This window comes from Mytilus galloprovincialis, chromosome 5 (assembly GCF_965363235.1).
Source record: "Mytilus galloprovincialis chromosome 5, xbMytGall1.hap1.1, whole genome shotgun sequence".
In the NCBI taxonomy this organism is placed as follows: domain Eukaryota; kingdom Metazoa; phylum Mollusca; class Bivalvia; order Mytilida; family Mytilidae; genus Mytilus; species Mytilus galloprovincialis.
Window position 1 is genome coordinate 11,528,563 of NC_134842.1, and position 23,519 is coordinate 11,552,081.

The 23,519-nt window shown below is 32.1% G+C and overlaps 2 protein-coding genes and 1 long non-coding RNA gene across 4 annotated transcripts in view; 1 reads left to right on the top strand and 2 right to left on the bottom strand.

Moving 5' to 3' along the window:
* Positions 1–609, bottom strand: part of LOC143075139 (uncharacterized) — a 44,961-nt gene extending 44,352 nt beyond the window's left edge. For both annotated transcript variants that reach the window (XM_076250457.1, XM_076250456.1), the window contains exon 1: positions 408–609. In XM_076250457.1, coding sequence (XP_076106572.1) covers positions 408–596 — 189 coding nt within the window. In that variant the 5' untranslated portion in view covers positions 597–609. The remainder of the gene's footprint in view (positions 1–407) is intronic.
* A 132-nt stretch (positions 610–741) lies between these two features.
* Positions 742–20,541, top strand: LOC143075141 (coiled-coil domain-containing protein 157-like). The gene is made up of 11 exons (XM_076250458.1): positions 742–901; positions 7,451–7,717; positions 8,229–8,394; positions 9,473–10,220; positions 11,252–11,436; positions 12,437–12,613; positions 13,921–14,089; positions 14,793–14,944; positions 15,286–15,380; positions 17,697–18,013; positions 18,590–20,541. Exons 2-11 carry the CDS (start codon positions 7,470–7,472, stop codon positions 18,748–18,750), a joined length of 2,418 nt encoding a protein of 805 aa, XP_076106573.1. The 5' UTR covers positions 742–901; positions 7,451–7,469; the 3' UTR covers positions 18,751–20,541.
* Positions 3,998–6,601, bottom strand: LOC143075142 (uncharacterized). Its single transcript, XR_012978237.1, has 2 exons — positions 6,394–6,601; positions 3,998–4,473 (listed from the first exon to the last, which is right to left on the bottom strand). It is a non-coding gene; the product is annotated as an uncharacterized LOC143075142 (long non-coding RNA).
* Positions 20,542–23,519: the final 2,978 nt, after the last annotated feature.

The window sequence follows — 23,519 nt, forward strand, 5'->3', positions numbered from 1 at the left end:
GTAAAAAATAATGCCAAATGACCTAAACAGTAGTTTTTGGTTTTTGGTGATTGCTGTTTTTTATTACACGTTCAACGTGTTTCTACTTTTTTATTTGATGTTCAGTCGTGCAAGACGGGTGCCTCGTTTAATGTGTTCTGCTAAATATTTAATTTTACGTGGATCGTGATTTTCAAAGTCTTATTTTGCATGCTCGATATTTTTCAAATAAAATGCAAACACTTGGCAGGGATTGTCAAGTGAAATTATGTCTTATTTCACTTTTTTTTTTCGTGCAAGCATCCCCCCTTTACCACCCTCATATAAGTTCAAAATGGAAACAATATTCTGGAATACTTCAGATTTGTATGCAATGCGAGCATTTAGAATATAACTTCATGTAACCTGGTAAACAAAATATATCTTACAGAATTTAATGCACCTCTAGCTTTAAAAGAACCAGTTTTCTGTAAATTTTCAGCTTTAAAAAATGCTTTTCTGCCTATTAACTTGTCAAAGGTTGAACTAGTAAACACTGGAGTATGGTGAATGTATGGTTTCAAACGTTCATGTGCTTTCCTAATGTCTGTTATCGTCGTTCTGATTGCTGATGCCATTTTGTGAAGCAGATGTTCAATATGTCTATCTGTCAAAAGTATCTGTTTACTTAAGTGGAGTTATCTTTCCTTAGGATGACACTTTTGCGACTTTTGTCGCACTTTCGAACCTCTTTTGAGTATTCGTTAGTTTTAAAAGATAAACTTAGAGGATACATTTTGTAAACAATATGGAGGACAACATTCCAAAAATATCATTTCAGCCCAATGAATTGTAAAATTATGGCGTTTTTAAAACGACAGAATTCTGATTCATCCTGTTAAAAACATAACTCACGGATAAGACAAATTACTGGAGATATTTGGTATGAATTGATGCTTTTATATCGTCCAACTCCAAGGCGTTCCACAAAAAAAAAAAAAAAACACCTATAAAAACAGAGACTGATAAAAATTATAAAAAGTAAAAGTGCATAATGTACTTAAATTAAATCAACATTTTCTGAAAAGTGTGACTGTCTATTGATTCAATGAGGATTGATATTTAATCAGCTTATAGCTGAATATTGTCTACTGCGACAGGATCAATGATCCCTGAATCCATGACAACTTGACCACTTCAAAACTGCCCCACACCAATATAAGAACCCAATTTTTCACAAAAACAATCCACTTTAAAAAAAGAAGAAAAAAAAGCCCCATTCTTGTTTACCAACTTGCCCATGTTGAATATCATGAATATAGTTATGCCAACTAGCCAAACCTAAAAAAATAAGAAAAATCCCATGAGTTGGGTCCTACCAGCATATCCCACTTAAGCAAAATGGCAAAAATCAATTAAATATAGGTCTGCCAACTCACTACACTTTTTAAAATGAGTTTAACCCCATATTCAATAAATGTATTAAATTGTACTCAATAAAGGTCTACAATTTGTACCTCTTATGAAATTAGAATTAAATGAATACCTTAAAATTGCATATAGATTTTTACTCTTTTCTTTTGTTCTTATCAGACATATGACTTTTGCCAGCTACACTGTGAAACTAAATTTATCTTGTTTGTTCAGACATAACTGTAACCTGACATATCAGAGACATTTAATGGAAGGATGGCACTGTTGAGGGTTTGGATGGGGTTAAATGATTAAAGAATAATGCCCTTAAAAAACGAAGATTAGAGAATAATGAGCCAAAAAATAGAAGATTAGAGAATAAAAGGGTTAATTTTTGGAAGATTAGAGAAAAAAGGGGTTAATTTTTTAAAGATTAGAGAAAAATGGGGTGAAAATTAAATGTTTACAAAATAACAGACCCCCCCATCCATACCCTCACTGTTATGACTTTATTGTTCACTTAAATTAGCAAGTACAAAAAGTAGCACATATCTATTAAATTCTCTTACATATATATAATAATGGTTAATGGAATACATTTTCAAATTCTATCCTTGTAATGTTGGCTTATCATTTAAGAAATAACACTTTTTTTTAATGATAAAGGTAACCAGAGACATATAATACAAGAGATTGGCAACTCGGCGAAATCCTGTGATATCACACAGCCACATTTAAACCTCGCGAGATCTCTTTGGGTAATAGAGTCTTTATCAAAGTATTAAAAGTACTCGAAGTAAGGGTGAATGTTTAAGCATAAATTAACTGTTTCAGTGTTAAATCTAACATAATTAATTAAATAATTTGAGTTCATGCATAAATATTTATTTCAATGTCATTTTAATTTTGATTTGTATTATTTGTATTATTGAAAAAGAGACATAATTTATATTGAATAAAAAAAAAAAAACGATATTGAATATTTGACACTTAATACATTGTATCAGAGTTCATTTTATTTGATAGTTTCATAATGGGTTTCTACTTTTTGTCCTGTGACTTTCTGTCCTACATTCTAATAATATACACCAGTGTCGGAGACATAATTTCACAGTGTGACATGTATATTAGGCTTGAATTATTCGATGGTCAGGTAAATCACAACCTGTTTAAAAGAGTTTTAATTGACACCTGGTACACAAGAAGTTGTTACACCACAGGTGTCCAAAAATACAAAATATAAAATTAATTAATGAGTAGAAAAAAAAACTTAATTTGTTTGTTTATTTACCGTTAATCATGATCAACTTTGTCTTATATTCATAATTTTTATAGATCATTAAAAAATTATTACTTTTTGTGTTCATTAGTAATTGGGCATGTATTGAGTTGGGTTTTTTTGGGATTGTCGGTAAATTGTTTTCTAAGTGTGTTTTTCGAAATTTACATTATGAGCTTGCATTGAGTTTTTTTTTTTTATGATTGTCGGTTAATTTATGGTTTCTCCTTTTCACGGATTGTGTATTTAGGACTTACATTTAATAGAAAATGGCAATATAAATCTCACTGTTGACCTCGAATGTAAAGAGATTAAACCATAGTTTAAGTGTAAGGAACTGCTAAATATACGATAAAAACTCACAGCAGCAGGTATTGCTGCCTTTTCATGTAACAATTTTTGTAAGAATAAACATTCTACTATGCAATACTTCTATTAACATGGCAAGTTGACTTCAAAGCATACACCAGTTTAAATGCCATATTGATATCTAAATGTTTTAAAATGTACATGTTTCCCTTCTTTTTAATATACTTTTTGACTAGTTAAAATCTCCTTTAAGTTTTGAAACAGATATGCACATGTGTAAATAGTTTAACAACTACTTGACTTGATTTGTTAGTTAATATCTTTTTCTTTTACTTTAAACAAACTGCACGAAAATGTGTCTACCTTTATTGTTGATCAGGCTGATTTAATTGATGGTTGCCTAACGTCCAGTGGCAAATATTTCATATTTTTTACATATTGATGTGTGAGTGTATGGCATTTCTTTTCTGTACAGTATATGCAATATAATATTTAACTCTCCACAAGAAACCAAGCTACACAGACATTAACAACTTTAGGTAACCATAAGGCTCTTAGCAATGAGAAAAATTCATACTGCACTGTCAACTATACAAGGTCTATTTATGAAAAAGGTTTAACAATTCAATCAAGAAAACTAATGGCCTGATTTATGTACAAAATAATAACAAAAAAATCCAAATATTGTATACAGCAACAAACCACAAGTGAATTACAGGCTCTTTACTTTGGAAAGTAAAAAACATAATAAAGGCATATGCTCTTTACTTTGGAAAGGCACAAACATAATAAATGCATGATAATAGATTTCACAAGCCGTACCATTTTTTGTTCCTATTTGTTTTTTTGTTTTTTTTGTTATGTTTTTTTCCCAATCAACCAAATAACATCTGTAAAAAAAACATGACATACATCCCAGTATTCTGAAATGAAAAAGACCAGTCAGACCGGTGATCAGAACAATATATCTGGACTATCACTACATATGATTCCATCCTTTTTCAATAATTAAACCAAGATATAAGAAAACAAAAATCATTCCAGGTATAATTAATATTTTTATTATCAAACATTCATTTATAATGTTACTGTCAATGATAACTGAGAGTTTTATGCTCATTTTCTTGCAACTGAAATGGTACAGTTCAACTATGCAAATTTCGGTATCTGTACAGCTAAGGATATATGTATCAGTGATGCTAACTTGTAATAAATTGCATAAAGTCTGAAAGGGAGAAAGGCAAGGTTTTTCATGTTCATTGTGTGTCTCATTTACTGCAAATGTCTCAATTTTTTGTGTAATCAGTTGCTCTGTGCCTCCCACTTGTGCTAGAAAACAATCAGCATGACAATCAAATTCAAGCGTACATATGATGAACCTTTTCATCTTCAGTGTGGATTGAACGGCAACATATATCTCCTCCATAATGGTACCAACAGCTGTCCATGGCCGAGGATTACTTTTCTTTTTAACTCCTTTTGTTAACTTACTACATCTTTTCCTCTTTGGCATTCTAAATTAAAAAAATAATAATATTTTAGAGTTGAAAAGAAATTTAAAGCCTATTATACAACATCTATTTGTCTTACTTTTAAACGTTACTTCCTACATGTATGTCATATAACATTCAGGTTTTTATTATGCTAAATCTATTTTAAATTTCTTTTGTCATGTATGGACCTTTCAAGCTTGCTATTAGGTACAAATATTTGATATGTTTATCAATTGTTAAACGTCATACAGTGAACATACAATGTAAGTTGCTGACATAAACTTTATTTAGTTTCTGCTTCTATAAAGGAGTAGGTCCGGTAAGGACCGATTTTGGCCTCAAATTTCAAGTTTATCTTACGAAAGATTTTGACCACTTTTTAAACACTTAAGTGTCTATTTCATTTGAATCAATTCATTTATGTGAAAGATTTTAACTGATATAGTCATTAAGAACAACCCGATTCAAGCTCAAATATGAAAAATCTACCAAATATGCCGAAAAATGTCACTTTTCAGATGATTTTTGTCAAAAATGAAAGTGGCCGCATCCGTGTTCATCCTCAACCTTTATATATGTTATGTATTATCATAAAATACAACTTACATTTCAATATTAAGGATGAACACGAATGCGGCCACTTTCGTTTCACACGAAAACTGTCTAAAATTTAACTAAAATGCTAGAATTGTGAAGATTTCAGTAATTTAGCATGACTTAATGGTGCTAGTACCCGATATATGTGCATTGTATTGTCAAAAACAGCCCATATTTATGTAGCAGAGGCATTCTACTGTCCAATAAATAACTTAAAGTTTACATTTTAACAATTTTGTAAAACTGCTATATTTTGGGGCCAAAAAGGGGTCTTACTGAACCTACTCCTTTGTAGATCTCATGAGGGTATTGAAGGGGTTTACAATGAGGGTCTGGAAGCAGGTGCGGATCCACCCATTTTAAAAAGGGGGTTCCCCACTCAAGATAAAAGGGGTTCCAACCACATGTACCCATTCAAATGCATTGGTCGTCCAAGAAAAGGGGGTTCCAACCCCTGGAACCCCCCCCCCCCTGGAACCGCCAATGGGAAGGTGTTTACAAAAGGTAAACGAACAGAAAGCCACAGGACATAAAGTCACAAATTTGGTAGGACAAAATGTCACAAATAATCTGTTGACAATTGTTTGTATATATAAGCATATGACAAGAGAAATATCTTTAAATATTTACTTTTTAATACATATATTCATATTAAAGTTTAAGAAATGTGTCATTATATTTGAAAAATGAAGAGTTTAATTTTAATCATGCAAAAGAAAGATTTCTTGGCACCATGAAGCCATTTAAGTGCCAAACCAGTTTGACATTTTCTTTTTTTTAACAATTATTTGATCATCTTTGATATGTTTTTGATAATTTTATTTGGACTAGGTTTTTTGGTATCAATAAAAATATTAGTCACCTTTGCTGAAATTTTTAGAAATCACTATATGATCGAATTTTACGAAACTGGTCTTATTTTAACAAGATAACATTTTGAAGTAATATAAGATTATTAAATTGCATATTTATTCGTTAATTTCTAAGTTTTATGAAGAAAAAGAATGGTAGTTCATAGCTGGATTTGGGTATCAATGCGAAAAAAAAATCCCCTTTGATGGTATTTTATGAAAACACTATTTGACCAAACTATACGAAAATAGTCTCATTTTAACGGGATAACAATCAGGAGTAGAAAATCACTACAAAAATGTATATACATTTTTAAATTTCTACGTTATACGAAAAAAATGGTGGACCAGACCGGTTCTACAGCAATAAAGAGGGGAAGCTGAATGGACCGACTTAAAATTAGTCTGCATTTGATTATTATTATCATCTCAGCACATTATAGTATAAACAAGTTGGTAGAATTAGTAAACTGTATCTTTTGAATATACTTACATGCTTGAGCTGTGAAAACAATGGACATAAACGATAAAAAAAAATCTTTAAGCGTATCGTCTCGCTTTACAACAATGGCGGAATTTGCTCATCTTCGTCCCAGGTCACATCATCATCCCAAGCACTTCCGGTAGCCAAGTGATTTCATTGGCCGTTATATAGACTCTACTAGAGTTGCCAATCTCTTGTATTATATGTCTCTGAGGTAACTTAGGTTTAGTTTTGAAATCTTATGATAAAGTTGATTTTTTAGGCCGTGTTTGGCCTAAAGTGAACTATGTGCAAACTTTAACCAGATATAACACCTGTATCACCAGTGTGGATGATTTTTTAGAAAGAGGGGGCAAGTTGGTAATCAAGTGTAGGGCATATTATTGTCTTGCTTTCTGATCCCCAATATATCTAAATGGCCTGGGGAGAACACTGTAATCTTATGATCTACTTCAGCTGATAAATATTTAGGAAAGCTATAAGTATCATCATGATCATTTAAAATTATAAAGATATATCTGCAATGTTTTAAGGATCACATTAGTACATTTTGTAGTTTTACCAATATGACAAATGATGAAATATTGTATGAAGTTGACTGTTATATTTATTTTCATACTATCTTTAAATTATATAAACTGATAGTAAGACTGGACATTATCCATCTACATTCAAACTCTTTAAGCTACGTAACATGTACAGATAAAAAAGTCATGGTCTTTTCCTCATCATTCATACCACCAAAAGGCTTTAAAGCTGCAGAAAAGGCACCAACAATTAACAGCATCACACTACCACCTCATAAATAAATTTAAAAAAAGTATGACTACAAATGAGTCCCAATTGCAACAATCCATTAGAGTCCAAATGACATGGATGTAAGCAACTACAAGTCAATGGCTGCCTTCAACGATGAACAAACTTTACCATACAGTAAGATATAAACAAAAAAATCCAATGCTATTAGTCGATTTTTGAACATTTTATCCTGATCATAAAATCTAAACAAGGTCTCCTACAAGAACACATAATTTGGAAACTTTATTAAATTGATTTTATTTTTCAGAATTTGATTAAAAGCAAAGATGGCTGAGATATTAGGCAATGAGCTGATTATTGAGAGTTTGCGGAATGACATCAAAGATTTACAGTGGGCAATCAGCGACATCGTCTCTAGAGTGGGACCTGTTGAGCAACCATCTTGGAAATTCCCTGACAAGAATTCTGGTGACATTGACATTAACTATTTGTTAGAGTTGTATGATTTTGATGATGAGGACTCGGAGGGAAGTCAAGTGGCACATATTGCTCTGTATGAACTTGTTATTGATAGGTATGACGTAATAGTATAATTGATGATTATTAATAAGAACCAAACATAACATCATGATGATACAAATAAAAGAGACATTTGTGTAGAAAAAATTAAAAACAATACATGTGAATGTTTTAATTGAAAAGAACACAATATAAAACTCGTACATTATATTCATAACTTCTCTAAATATATGTATAAGCACAACAATGTTTTAAAATCTTCAAATTTTGCGGAGGCCAAATTTTGTTCTTTCCTTTGATATTTATATTGTAAATGACTGTGTTGTGATATATACACATCTGAAAATCTACCTTATTTTTTTCGGCCTATTGTATTTAATGTTTCTTTGTTAAATTGCCCTATGTTTTCTACTTTCTACTACAGTGCACTTGTTACTAAATAAATGTTTTCTGTCTTAATTTTTTCAAATTTGTTACTTTACAAAGAATAAATTGGTGTTATTGCAGATTTATTTATTTAGTTCAAACTCTGTCATCTTTCACTAGATAAATTGGTGTTATTTCAGATTTATTTATTTAGTTCAAACTTTGTCATCTTTCACAAAGACAATGTTAAACAGAGCAGGAGAGGAGATAACTGATTCAAGTAGTTCATCAGTCGGACTGGCGGTCAAGCAGTATTGTAATAAACAAGTCCAGTTACAAACGGTCGTTCAACAGACCATGTCAGATGTAAGTTGTATTATAATAGATATGGCAATGATTGGAAAAGAGTTCTTATTTTCAATAGGAAAAGAGTTTGTGCTAGGAGGTCACCCAAGTTTCCTCAAATAAAAGTCATATTATACAAATACACTGAAATTAAAGTAACTGGCAAGTAACATGAAAATGTAGTATACTAAGAAAAATAAGTAAATTTTAATGGTTTAATCCATTGATTGCGTTATTATACATATATAGTACAGACAAATTATAATGAATTGATTAAGGAATAATTGACTACATACCATCAAAGTGTCATCTGTTTCAGTTTATAGTTATAATTATCTAATTAGTATAATTAGATGTGAACAGAATTGTGTAATTAAATCATACCTGTCAAAATTTAAAAAAAACCACACCAATAAACCTGACAGCTGGATTAAATAAAACACTATACTGAAGTAGCAGTTAGCATGAGTTAAGAACGTGATTTGACACATTCGAATTTTAATTTTTCAAAAGTATTGTTTTAAATTGTTTGATAGAACATGACTGGTGTATATTTAGGTGGTGTTCAAATTTGTGAGGTATGCATTGTAATAGAGTTGTCTTATATTTAATAGTCATATCTGTCATGTTAACAGCTGTGTGGAATAGAAACCAACCTTTTGCAAGTGAACATATACATGTATAAGACTTTGAATGGTTTTGGAACAATTAAATTCGATATAAAAGATGAATGTGGTCTGTTTTGTATGGTTCTTATATCAACTCAATTTCTAAGTAGGAACAGAGTTCAACTCAAAATAAATTAACAAATGCATTGATGTTAATGGCAGATATTTATTTGCATAAGGAGGATTTCTATCCGATGCAGCTCATATGATATCTTTGTATATGTTTATTTGTGAATAATTATGTTCTATTTTCAATCAATCCAAGGTAAATGATTAGATAAGGCATTCACAAAAATAAATATTTTGTTCATACAATTTTCACAAGAACCAAATAACTTGTAAAGTACTGGTATTTGACAGATGCATGACTTATTAAATACAGTTTTTAAATATGTCATTATTGTAAATGCTATTTTTCTTTTCATTTTAAGATAAAGACAAAAAATAGAAAGTTGTCTGATTTAGAGGCTAATATGAAGAAATTGACCGAAGACTTTTCTACTCAAAGTATGTCTAGTGCAACATCTCATACCTCACTTATCAGTGAAGGGACAGTACCCAGCAAGTTTGGTAACGTAACAACTGGATATCTTAGTCCAATCAAAATGGAGGAAATAGCTAGAGAGGCGTGTAGTAAAAATACACAGACTTTAGAAACTGCATTTGTGCCATGTGAAGCTTGCCATGTTGTACAAAGGTCTTTTAAAAATGCAGGAGACATTTTAATAAATATGTGTCAAGCTCAAAAACTACCGTCGTCTTTACAAAAATACCGTCCCTTGGTAGCCGATGTGAAATGGTTATCAGCCAATGATGTGATACGATGGGCATCAGAGCAGAACAAAGATCTGGCTAAATTGACTAAACACATGGACAGCCTGATGGCAACCATCAACCCACTTAAGGATGAAATTGAACAGCTGGAAAAGAAATGTAAACATTTACAGAAAAGAGTGTCTGAGTTTGATAGTGATATGAGAAAGGAGAAAGAAGTGCAATATGCTTTACAAAAACAGTTTGATATCAAAATAAAAGATTTGGAACAAAGTCATAATGAAACTGTCTCCATAGTTACTAGACAGAAAAATGAAATTTTACAAGATAAACAAAGCTTAGAAACTGAAGTCAGCAAATTAAAAACACACCTAGAACAACAACAGAAACTTCTTATAGAAATAGGTAAGACACATGTACAAGAAAGAACCTGCTTTTGTTTCTTTATAAAACATTTCTTTTTTAAATCAGTATCAAACAAATATTTAATTGACATTCAAATACCTTTTCTCTACTCTTTTTTGTCTGCTGATCATGAAGGCTAACTAAAATAAGAGATATTATTAAGTACTTTATAGAATTGAGAATGGTAATCTGGATGTGTCTTAGAGACAACAACAAAAAGATCGGCTGAAGATGCCAAGACGTAATCTATAATTAAACCATTAGAAGTAAATCATGTTTCAGGTTTGGAAGCACCCTCATTATCTGATAGTTTTTGGTAAAAAACCATAAATACACAAATATAATTTATATAACTTCTCTCATAAGAATTTGAGGCTTGTTGTGGTTATTTCTCAATTTCTATAAAACTTGCTCAGTGACAGATATTCCAGAAATAGGCCTATAGGCAAGTCAAACTGATTTTAAAACAATTGACATGTCATATTCTTGCATTTGGTGTTTCTGAATATTTTGAAAAAAAAATAAAAAAATAAGAAATTGAAATTTGGTTTCATAAATTCCATTTGAAATAAGAAAATGTTATTTTAAAAGATGTTTTTCACATTGAATGAATATTTAATACCAAATGCCAACTCTGCTGTCACTCAATTGCAGTTTTTAAGGGGGTGCATAACACTACAGGGAGATAACTCTGTAAAATCAGCAGAACTTTAAATCAAGTTGTATTGTTAAGGAAATATTTAGCTTCTCATTATTGATCAAAATTTGTGTTTGTCAAACTGCTATATTTCCAATGAAATTTTGAAATTAAGTGTGTGGTTCAAGTTTTTTAAATGTTTATATTTTTGTCAAAGGATCAAAAGATCAAAGGAAATATTTAGGAAAATTGAAAGGGCCAAATTAATTTTATTTGAGGTGTTTGGTACAATCTTACGCATATTCTAATTTATCATTTGGAAGATAATAATATGATGCATAGAATCATTGTTGATTACACTGTATTAATTATGTTTTTTTTTATATTTCTTTAGAAAATACAAAATCTACACTTGAGAAAGACCTTAAAGAAAACAAGGCCAATGCTATATCAAGTCTACAGAGTGAGATAAACCAACTACAAAATAAACTATCTGATGTGACACAGAGGCTGGATGTGTCATCTAAAGAACTTAATAAGGAACAAGCTAAAAGTAGGAGTGCATCTAAACACAGTCAGGTAAATACATTAAATATACAAGTCTAACTGATGTGACACAAAGACTGGATGTGTCATATAAAAAACTTAATAAGGAACAAGCTAAAAGTAGGAGTGCATCTAAACACAGTCAGGTAAATACATTGTACAAGTTTTACTGGTGTGACACAAAGACTGGATGTGTCATCTAAAGAACTTAATAAGGAACAAGCTAAAAGTAGGAGTGCATCTAAACACAGTCAGGTAAATACATTAAATATACAAGTCTAACTGATGTGACACAAAGACTGGATGTGTCATATAAAGAACTTAATAAGGAACAAGCTAAAAGTAGGAGTGCATCTAAACATAGTCAGGTAAATACATTGTACAAGTCTTACTGATGTGACACAAAGACTGGATGTGTCATCTAAAGAACTTAATAAGGAACAAGCTAAAAGTAGGAGTGCATCTAAACACAGTCAGGTAAATGCATTAAATATACAAGTCTAACTGATGTGACACAAAGACTGGATGTGTCATATAAAGAACTTAATAAGGAACAAGCTAAAAGTAGGAGTGCATCTAAACATAGTCAGGTAAATACATTGTACAAGTCTTACTGATGTGACATCTAAAGAACTTAATCAAGAACAAGCTAAATATAGGAGTGCATCTAAGCACAGTCAGGTTATACAAGTCTGACTGATGTAACACAAAGACTGGACGTGTCATCTAAAGAACTAAATAAGAAACAAGCTAAAAGTAGGAGTGCATATAAACACAGTCAGGTAAATACATTATACTCTTCTTGATGAGAAAAATACATCTTTAAAAGCCTTATTCATCAGATTGTTTTTAACACCAAGTGACTATGAACAATGATGAACATGTCAAATGAACACTCATCTTTTTAAGTACAAAAACACAAGGTGTAGTGATTCCTGAATCCTAGTTCTTTGGTCCTTGTTGGATATAGGTTTCATAAGCAATCATACCGCACCATCTAATTTTAAAATTATATTTCTTTTCTTTTTATCAGAGTGTACAGAACAAACAAGGTTCCCTCCTTCAGAGAGTGGATGATTTAGACAGGGAAAATGAAGAGTTAAAAGACCAGGTGGCCACACTAGAGGAAGAGAAAGAAGAGATTGAAGAATCGTTGAAATCTGCCAAGAGTCAAGTAGACAAACTTCAGAGAAATGTTTCTGAAAAAGAGGTAAACACAGTTATAAAATATTATTACAGGCATTTTAAATTATTCTTACATTGTATAAACTAGAGGGAGGGCTTCCAAAATTGAGGTAAGCAATCATTTTTGAGGGCCTCAGGGAAGATTAGTTTATTGTAACTAACTGAGTTTACTCTCTTTAAATAAAGAATTTATTATTATTATTATTGGAAGAAGAAGATACCAATTTGACGATTAAGAATTTAAGTTGAAGAAAAATGCACATTCCCATGGTCCCTAAAAAAAGGCATACAAAAGTCATCAAAACACTTGACAGAAAGCTTAGCCTAGGATTGTGGAACATGAACCAAACATCCAAGGTACACCATACCAGACTTTTCATGGAATGTCTTTTTTAGCAAATATCTTAAAAACAATAAGCTATCAATAGAAATGATTCATGAATCCCATTGCTGGATGCAATGTTTCTTTCCCCCAGCCGAACACATTGTAGGGATAAAGTAGCAGCATCTCTCCTTCAATCTGTTTGGTCTTGTATGAAAGGATGTTTATAATTTACTCAAATTAAGATCAAATTTAGATCAAATTTAGATCAAAGATTTATAACAGTAATGTATGAGACAAGTTTTAGAATCAGTTCTATATATGCCACTTAGAAATAAGAATTATATGGACAATTGCACTGTAAGGACTTCATGCCTAAATTTCATGTAGGATTGTTATATAATTTGTATCAAAAGTTTATATTAACATTGTCAAAGGGACAAAATCAACAATCAGCTATAATCAATTATTTTTACAGGAATTATGTCCCTGTGAAACATATACCGGTATATTGTTATTCGAAATTGCATTGAAAACACTTTCCCACCATCATTACTCATTGGATTGTTATAAATTTTTTATTATTTTATTAAAGTTTTATATGGAAAAGGTCTTGAAAGACTTCTGACCAACTAATTTTACAGAATATGCCCCTTGGAAATAAAAATTATATGGAAAACAACATTGTTAGTAATCTCATGCCTACATTTGTTGTCGGATATGAAAGTTAAAAATATAATATTTTAGAGTTATTGCCCTTTGAAATATGAAAAATGTACATATGTTGGGGACATTGGAATAAAAAAAATTAACATGATAAACCAGGGGAAACAACTCTATAATCACATTTCATTAAAATGTTTGTTACAAAATTAAAATGGTAGATTGAAATGAAATGAGTGGGATATATAAAGTCATCTTTTTAACTGTTTGATCTATCTCTGACCATAATTTCATTATTGTTGAGACTGTCAAATCAAGACATATTACATATTACCTTTATTCTGCAGAATATGATAGAAACTGTATCAAGAGAGAAAACTGAGTTAGAGGAGTCTATTACAAGCTTACAACAGAATATCAATACATTAGAGACCAGGATACAAGAGTCTGCCGATAGAGAGAGATTGATGATTGAATACCCAGACTTGAATGGGCCTGTGAATCCTGATTTAAATGGTGAGTTTAACCAGCTTGTCCAGTTAATCCTGATCCTTATGGTTAGTATTGGGGGTACCGTCATGATGATAAAAATTTATATAAATTTTCTTTTTGAGATCAAAACTGAATCACTTTAAATTCTTTCTTAAAATAACGGCAAAGTTTTGAGACCTCAAACACATACAATGTTAAAACTTTACACACTTCTTAGTTATATTAATCTAAAGGTCTTTATATTTTTGGGTGATGATTTAAAATTTTATTTCAGAGTTATTGCGTTTTTTTGTAAAGAAAGGGTTTTTTTCACATGCAGTGCCCTATCTCAGAAACTATTTATGATTATTGCATAAAAATTCTCACACAAGATGAAGGGTGTATCATGCGCTCATGGCACAGCTGTTTATTTTGAAATAAGTTGTGCCCCTTGAAAGTAGAAGTTATTTTGCATTTGCTTTGAAGCCTTTAATTCTCCTAAGATATTAATTAAAGATTTTAAAGAACAAAAAACATGCTTTTTGTTTAGTTATTGACCTTGTACCTTTCATATAAAAAAAAATATGTCCAACCTGTGGGACATTGGAACTCTGGTATTTTATCTAGATTAATTTACCTGGTATAAAGATTTCTTTCCTCATTTTTTAAAAGTGAAAATTTGATTGAGAAAGTTTATACTGTTGATTATTTATTTTCAACTATAACTAAACAATGAATCTATTTATAGGTACAGGTGACATTGCTTTGGACATGGAGAATCAAGTGAAGGCTAATTCTATTAGGATACAAGTACTTGAAGAACAAAATGAAGGATTAAGAAATTCAATTACTAAAGTTATGTCATTACAAAGGGGAAGTTTACCCAAGGGACAGGAAAAGGTAATAATACTTCTTAGGTTAAAAGTAATCTTTATCTTTACGTTAGATTTACAGTATTGGAGAAGAAATACTTTAAATTTAGAAATTATTAATTATATGTGTATTTGTTAATGCGATTGTTGAAGAATAATTAGCAAAAAAATCTATTTTATTGAGATTTCCTTCAGGAAATGCTGCATACATATTGTGCAATTCTTCCAATAATAAAACATTACAAAAGTTTCTGAATTTATAGTACCGGTAACCAATAATAGAATAAGTGAGAAACAATTTTAGCAAATAAAAAAAAAAAAAAATTGGTCTCTGCAGTGAAGTGTATTCATAAAATGTTCTATTTATAGATGACAGCTCCCCAACAATTGTGGTCTACAGATAATCTGGACAGAGTAAAAGACAACCACAGAACAGAGGAGGATCATGTTTGGCAGCCAGAAAGGTACACCTCCTTTATACTGCACTTTAAACTTATATGAGTCTTTTATAGACGAAAGCATGTGTGGCTTACACAATTTAAATCTTGGTATCTTACAAGTTTATTTGGAACCACTGGGTCCACTGCTGGTGAAGGTTTCCTCCTAGTGGTATCACCAACCCAGTAGTAAGAAGTTCTGTGTTAGCATACCTGGGTTAATGCCACTGCTGGTGAAGGTTTCCTCCTAGTGGTATCACCAGCCCAGTAGTAAGAAGTTCTGTGTTAGCATACCTGGGTTAATGCCACTGCTGGTGAAGGTTTCCTCCTAGTGGTATCACCAGCCCAGTAGTAAGAAGTTCTGTGTTAGCATACCTGGGTTAATGCCGCTGCTGGTGAAGGTTTCCTCCTAGTGGTATCACCAACCCAGTAGTAAGAAGTTCTGTGTTAGCATACCTGGGTTAATGCCACTGCTGGTGAAGGTTTCCTCCTAGTGGTATCACCAGCCCAGTAGTAAGAAGTTCTGTGTTAGCATACCTGGGTTAATGCCACTGCTGGTGAAGGTTTCCTCCTAGTGGTATCACCAGCCCAGTAGTAAGAAGTTCTGTGTTAGCATACCTGGGTTAATGCCACTGCTGGTGAAGGTTTCCTCCTAGTGGTATCACCAGCCCAGTAGTAAGAAGTTCTGTGTTAGCATACCTGGGTTAATGCCACTGCTGGTGAAGGTTTCCTCCTAGTGGTATCACCAGCCCAGTAGTAAGAAGTTCTGTGTTAGCATACCTGGGGTAATGCCACTGCTGGTGAAGGTTTCCTCCTAGTGATATCACCAGCCCAGTAGTAAGAAGTTCTGTGTTAGCATACCTGGGTTAATGCCACTGCTGGTGAAGGTTTCCTCCTAGTGATATCACCAGCCCAGTAGTAAGAAGTTCTGTGTTAGCATACCTGGGGTAATGCCACTGCTGGTGAAGGTTTCCTCCTAGTGGTATCACCAGCCCAGTAGTAAGAAGTTCTGTGTTAGCATACCTGGGTTAATGCCACTGCTGGTGAAGGTTTCCTCCTAGTGGTATCACCAGCCCAGTAGTAAGAAGTTCTGTGTTAGCATACCTGGGTTAATGCCACTGCTGGTGAAGGTTTCCTCCTAGTGGTATCACCAGCCCAGTAGTAAGAAGTTCTGTGTTAGCATACCTGGGTTAATGCCACTGCTGGTGAAGGTTTCCTCCTAGTGGTATCACCAGCCCAGTAGTAAGAAGTTCTGTGTTAGCATACCTGGGGTAATGCCACTGCTGGTGAAGGTTTCCTCCTAGTGATATCACCAGCCCAGTAGTAAGAAGTTCTGTGTTAGCATACCTGGGTTAATGCCACTGCTGGTGAAGGTTTCCTCCTAGTGATATCACCAGCCCAGTAGTAAGAAGTTCTGTGTTAGCATACCTGGGGTAATGCCACTGCTGGTGAAGGTTTCCTCCTAGTGATATCACCAGCCCAGTAGTAAGAAGTTTTGTGTTAGCATAAATTATCATTGGTATTGTTCTAATTATAAATTTACAAAACTTTATAATTCTAGATATACAAAGGATTTTCCACCTTAGGAATAGATTTTGTCAAAGCCTTTCAAGAATTTTGGTTCTGAAATCTAAACCCTCATCTTTGAACTAAATTTGGCCTTTTTGATTTTTTGATTCCAGTGTCACAAATAAGTATTTTTTAGAAGAAACATAATCCTGGTATCTATGATGAGTTTATTCAGAAAAGGAGGGAGTTATAGAGTGCATGAACACAAGGTAGACTCATTAAATACTTTCAAATCAAAATCAAAACTCCGGTGGTTATATTGCTAATCTTGATAAGTAACTGGAATCAATGAACTAGTTGGCACACCCTACAGCAAGGTCAAATGTCTCAAGGGAGACTCTCAAAATCACATCTGTACAGCTAGATCAAATGTCTTTGTAACAGGTACTCTAAAAACATAAGACTAAGTAGTCGACAATATAAATTGTAAATGATCTATTGATATATTTTTTGTAATGAATTGTAAGAAAGCTTTGTTCTCTTGGAGCATGCCACCTTCCTGCAAAGATATAGGTAATGGTGCTGAAAGTGTTAGACACCAACAATCAAATCAATCAATATTGATATGATAAATAAAATGTTTTATTATACAGAAAGTACAGGAAAATGTTTCCTTCACCAGTAAATAGTTTATGAATCTTTTACTAGTCTATTTTCAGAAATTTTTTATAAAAATAATATATTTACCTTCTATAATTTTATAGAGAATATACATAATGTGGTAAAATAGAACTTCCTATTGTGTTGATAAAATAGTTTATTATTTTGTTTCAGTTCAGTTTATGCATCAGAAAAGACGAGACCTTCATCAGGCTATCAAAATAATTCTGAGAAGATCACAAACAGAGCTAAATATATTGCTACTGTCAAAACAAACCCACAGAGAGATGTTACCACTCCAGGGGATGAATTTGTTGTTGGAAAAGGTAGACCTCCTAGTGCATCAAAGAGAAAGGATGTTACTGGTTCCCGTCCTAACAGTGGGAAAGCCATAAATACTCCAGTAAATACCAGTAGTATAAGTGCTTATTTACAACTTAAGAAAGCAGGGAAACTGAATATGACAGATTCTCCCCCTAAAGATAAATCGTGTAAGTTTGGATGATTGTATCTGGTCAGTGGAAAACTATAAGTCAGATATATAATCGTTTATTTTTCTAAATTAGTTAGAAGTATAAACTGGAATCCACTTGTATTTAACAAATATTAGTCAGTCAAGAACCAGCTTATTAGCAGTACTGTTTAAAAAAGACATGATTCAGAAGATATAAGAAGTTTAAGAAACAAAGAGAGAAATTTAAAGATTTTGCTGATTTTTTATTGTTTCTGTTTTTGATTATCCTGATTTTTTATAGTAGCTGAAACACAAAAAAAGATTCAATTTTTGAAGGGGAGATAATTCGCAATATTTTAATTATAAAAGTCATATGTAAAAAAATTATATATACTAATATGAGGAGATGTGTAATAACTGCAAATGACACAATTCAACTATCCACCAGATTTGAAATGAAGTGGATATATATGTTGTCTTTACAACTACTAATAAACAATACATACATCATCTGAAAAATACGGTATACAGATTTATTATTTTTTATGACAAATTTCATAATTAAAATTTTTTACTTTATTTATTTAACCTTATGAATTATTTTATATTGCAGTTCCAACAAGACCAAGTTCTGGTAAACCCCACCGATCGCCACCTGTACACAATGATGGTGAAGATTACACACGGAAAACTAGTTACACTTGCCAGAACTGTGATAAAATGTACTCTAAACCTAAAGATTTAGATATACACATGTCATACTGTACTGGGTGAATGTCACTTCTACTTCATGTTTTAAACTAATTACGATCACTACTGAATGACACTTCAAGTTAACTATAACAACTGTGAGAAAATGCATCTGTAAGGATTTTAGGTCTAAATATAGATATTATTTATTGTTCGTTGCAGGATGTTCTCTTAATATACTTGTTATAAGTGTTTACATGTAATCCTATACTTAAGATACATAAATAACAACTGTTGATTTTTTTTGTGGGTATCCATTTTCATCAATTGAGGAAAACTTTCCTTTTCGTTGATTTTTATACGCAAATTTTGACGGGACATATTATGGTATACAAATGTCCGGTGTCCGTCCGTCTGTCCGGCGTAAACATGTCGCACCGTAACTTGAGAACGACTTATCCAAATTTCATGAAACTTAATATAGTTGTTTCTTATGATGGTCAAACGATCTGTATACTTTTTGGTGAAAATAAGATTTAAACTTTTTGAGTTACGGCACTTTGTAACTAAAACAGGGGTGTGTTTTTTTTCACATGTCGCACCGTATCTCAAAAACTTTTCTTGATTATTGCTTAAAACTTTACACACTTCTTAGTTATATTAATCTTAACATCTGTATACTTTTTGGTGATGATTTAAAATTTCATTTTTGAGTTTTTGAGTATTTTGTAAAATAGGGGAGGGTTTTTTTTACATGTCGCGCCGTATCTCAAAAACGATTTATGATTATTGCTCAAAACTTTACACACTTCTTAGTTATATTAATCTCAATATCTGTATACTTTTTGGTGATGATTCAAAATTTCATTTTTGAGTTTTTGAGTATTTTGTAAAAAAGGGGGAAGGTTTTTTTACATGTCGCGCCGTATCTCAAAAACGATTTATGATTATTGCTTAAAACTTAACACACTTCTTTGTTATATTAATCTAAAGATCTGTATACTTTTTGGTGATGATTCAAAATTTCATTTTTGAGTTATTGAGTATTTTGTAAAAAAGGGGGAGGGTTTTTTTACATGTCATGCCGTATCTCAAAAACGATTTATGATTATAGCTTGAAACTGTACACACTTCTTTGTTATACTAATTTAAAGATCTGTATACTTTTTGGTTTGATTCAAAATTTTATTTTAGTGATTTTTGTAAAAAAAAACAGGGTGGGGGGGGGGGGTTTCACATGTCCCGCCGTGTCTAAAAACAATAAATGGTTATTGCTTAAAACTTCCTCAGAAACTATTTATGATTTTTGCATAAAACTTCCACACAAGACGTCAGGCGTATCATGCACTCATGGCGCAGCTGTTTATTGATTTTGTGGTTTGCCAATCTCGGGGAAACTAAGCCTTTAGAACATTTGTACTTTGTAGAACATTTAAATTTGTGGTTCATGTGTACCCACAAAACCTTGGTTCATGTGTACCCACGAAACCTATGAAGATTGGTATCCAACGAATAATAATGAATCAAAGTTTGTTAGGCTATTTAAATAAGAGTATGCTTGTACATCAGCTTTAACACTTTTCAGAACAGTCAAAAACACATTCATGAAATCAATGTTATTTTTATACATTTGTACTTGCAAGAATTGTTTGAATGCACTCTTATTACTATGTCATACTGTTAATATTGAAAAGTGCTTGAGTTTACTCTCATCAGAATTATGATAAAATGCTTAATTAGAGCTAGGGGTCTAGTCAAGTAATTCAAATGCCTTACATCCATTCCTCTTTTGTTTATTCCGTCCTTGCCATACATATTATATACTTACAAGACATTATTTTATTAAAGATGCTAATAAAAACTATCATTTTTGTACATCTGTGCTTTTTTCACAATCTAGCAAATATTATTTAATGAGAGATTTGTAAAGCCAGGTAAAACACATATTTAGATAGTGAGAGGTTACAGTTATTTTCCCCAACTATAACTTATTTTTGAGATTTATCCAACAGTAATGCATAGGACTCTATGCTCTAAATAAATTGAACTGAGAAATCATAAAGAAAGTACAATAATTATTCAAGTAGACAACATAAATTACTGTCATAATATACAGATTGATCCTAAGAACAAATAAGCCACTTTTTGCTGGCAATGTTTGCTATACTTTACATGTTAGAACCTGTTACTTTTTATTGTTATAGGCTATTATACAGAATCTTTAATAAATAATAAAACACAATAACATTGTTCTATTAAACTTGTTGTCTGACAGAGGATAAATGTGGCAACACATAAAGGTCACTTCTTTTGTCGTCTGTGTCTTCTTTATATATTTGTGTGACACATTGAGAATCCGCAACAGCTGCACAGAATTAGTATTTAAGATTTTGATGGGAGAGATTTTTTTAATTTCACATACCAAGAAAATGGATTTCTTGCATAGAAATGTAACATATCTTCTTCTCACACAGATAAATACATGTTTGTCTTGAAGGGTTCAGCAGTGACCTTGAACTCTTTTTCATGTGATGATGCCCATTTCTTTGATACTGTAAATATGCACTAAATTCTGTGTATGGAATGATTGTTTTCTGAAAATAACTCAAGACATATCTTGTTCCTTTAAAACTACACAGTGAATACCAGATTTGCATGTATTGACTTATTCCAAACTTCAGCTCAACTTTTTGTCAAATCATGCAAATTGTAGGTTATAATCTTTGTTGCAAAAATATATGAATAAGACTGCAGATACTGTCAGAATGCAGGAAATTGCATCTAATTTTTCAACAACAAAAAATGGAGGGCATGCCCCCAAACACCCCTAGATGGCTTTGTGGCACTCATTGAGAGTATTACTGACAACATTGCAAAACTACTGACAATTCTACTGATAGACATCATGGGGGGGTAAACTTGCATGAAAATTGGATGAATTGTTTATATTTATTAACATGAGTTCCCTTTTGATTTTTATAAATTTTAGATTTTACACTTCTGAGTTCACAAAAAAGTGGGATTGTCCAGTTTATTCTCATGAAACTTTTGGTGAATTGTTTATATCTATTGATGTAAGCTCCCTTTAGAATTTCATAAATTTTAGTTTTACCATTTCCAAATTTATGGGATTTTTATATATCAAAAACGGGGGGATTTTCCAGTTTTCGAGACAATAACTCAAAAATGCTTTCAGCAATTCTCATCAAACTTTAGTTATTTTTATACGACCGCAAATACGATAAGTAGAAGGTTGGGATTTATTTTAAGGGGTTATGGGGCAAACAGTCTAGGAATTAAGGGCCAAAAAGGGGCCAAAAACAAGCACTTTTATAGTTTCAAGACAATAACTTGTGTGTAACTGTATGAATCTCTCTGAAATTGTACCACAAGGTTCCATATAACAAAAGGAAAGGTGGGATTGAGTTTGGGGTTTATTTCCCCTAACATGTAGGAATAAGGGGCCAAAAAGAAGCATTTTTCTTGTTTACAGACAATAACTTGTGTTTAAGTGAATGGATCTCTCTGAAATTATACTACAAGGTTTCTTACTACAAAGGAAAGGCTGGGATCGAGTTTTGGGGTTCTTGTTCCAAGGTATTTCCAATAAGTTGGGACCAAAAAGGGGCCCAAATAAGCATTTTGGTAGTTTCCAGTCAATAACTTGTGTTTAAGTGTATTAATCTCTCTGAAATTATAACATAAGTTTCCATACTACAAAGGGGTGGTTATGGGGCCCCCATAACCACCCCTTTGTAGTATGGAAACTTATCGGGGAGGTGAAAAAAAATCATTTCAGATTTCAGAAATTAAAAAGAAAATTTCTTCAAATATTTTTTTTTTGAGGGGATTAATATTCAACAGCATATTGAATTGCTCAAAAGCAAAAACAATTTTTTAAGTTCATTAGACCACATTCATTCTGTGTCAGAAACCTATGCTGTGTCAACTATTTAATCGCAATCAAATTTAGTGCTGTATCAAGCTTGAATGTTGTGTCCATACTTGCCCAAACTTTTCAGGGTTCAACCTCTGTGGTCGTATAAACCTGCGCCCTGCGGGACATCTGGTTTTATATCTATTGATGTAAGCTCACTTTTGATTTTCATAAATTTCTAATAAACAATTGAGAAGTAATTGAACTTTATTCTTTGAAAATGTGACGGGCGTATCATGTTATACTAACTATAGTTCCTCTTACCTTGACCTAATTTTCATGGATGAGTTTTCTTGGTAAGGTCCGTAACTCGCCCAGGGTTATAAGGTGTACATGTCTGTTTGTCCTGATTCATCTGAACTTTACCTATTTTCATATTCGTTTGTTGAAATGTTGAGAATACACGAGAAGGTTTGATAAACCAGAGACGTGTATATATGTCTCTGGATAAACTAAGGAAACTTCAAGAAATGACAAAACCATTGTGTTTTGGTTTTGAAATTCATTGGAACCGGTTTGAAAGAAAAAAAGAAGGCTTATTAAAACTACGGCCCTCTGTTAAAACTAACAGAAAACTGATACCAGTATACATAGGCAAAACACATATTCAAGTATTAAATTTGCAGTCATAATACAAACATTTCAATTTCTTCCCCCATTGTTCTATTGTGTTTTCTCAAGAATTTGTATTGTGTACAAATCCTTAGTTTTCTCAATTGAAGAATGTTTCCGTCAGAGTGTTACCTTCAAATGTAAAACAAAATCGAATGTCATGCTTTGAGCCAGCACAATTGACATAGTACAAAGGGTACTTCCTTTAAGCTTAGAGCAGCCCATATATATATATAATATGATGTAGAAGCATCACTCTTGTGTCTAACGATTTAGTACTAGAGACTAGTAAATACAAAACTAT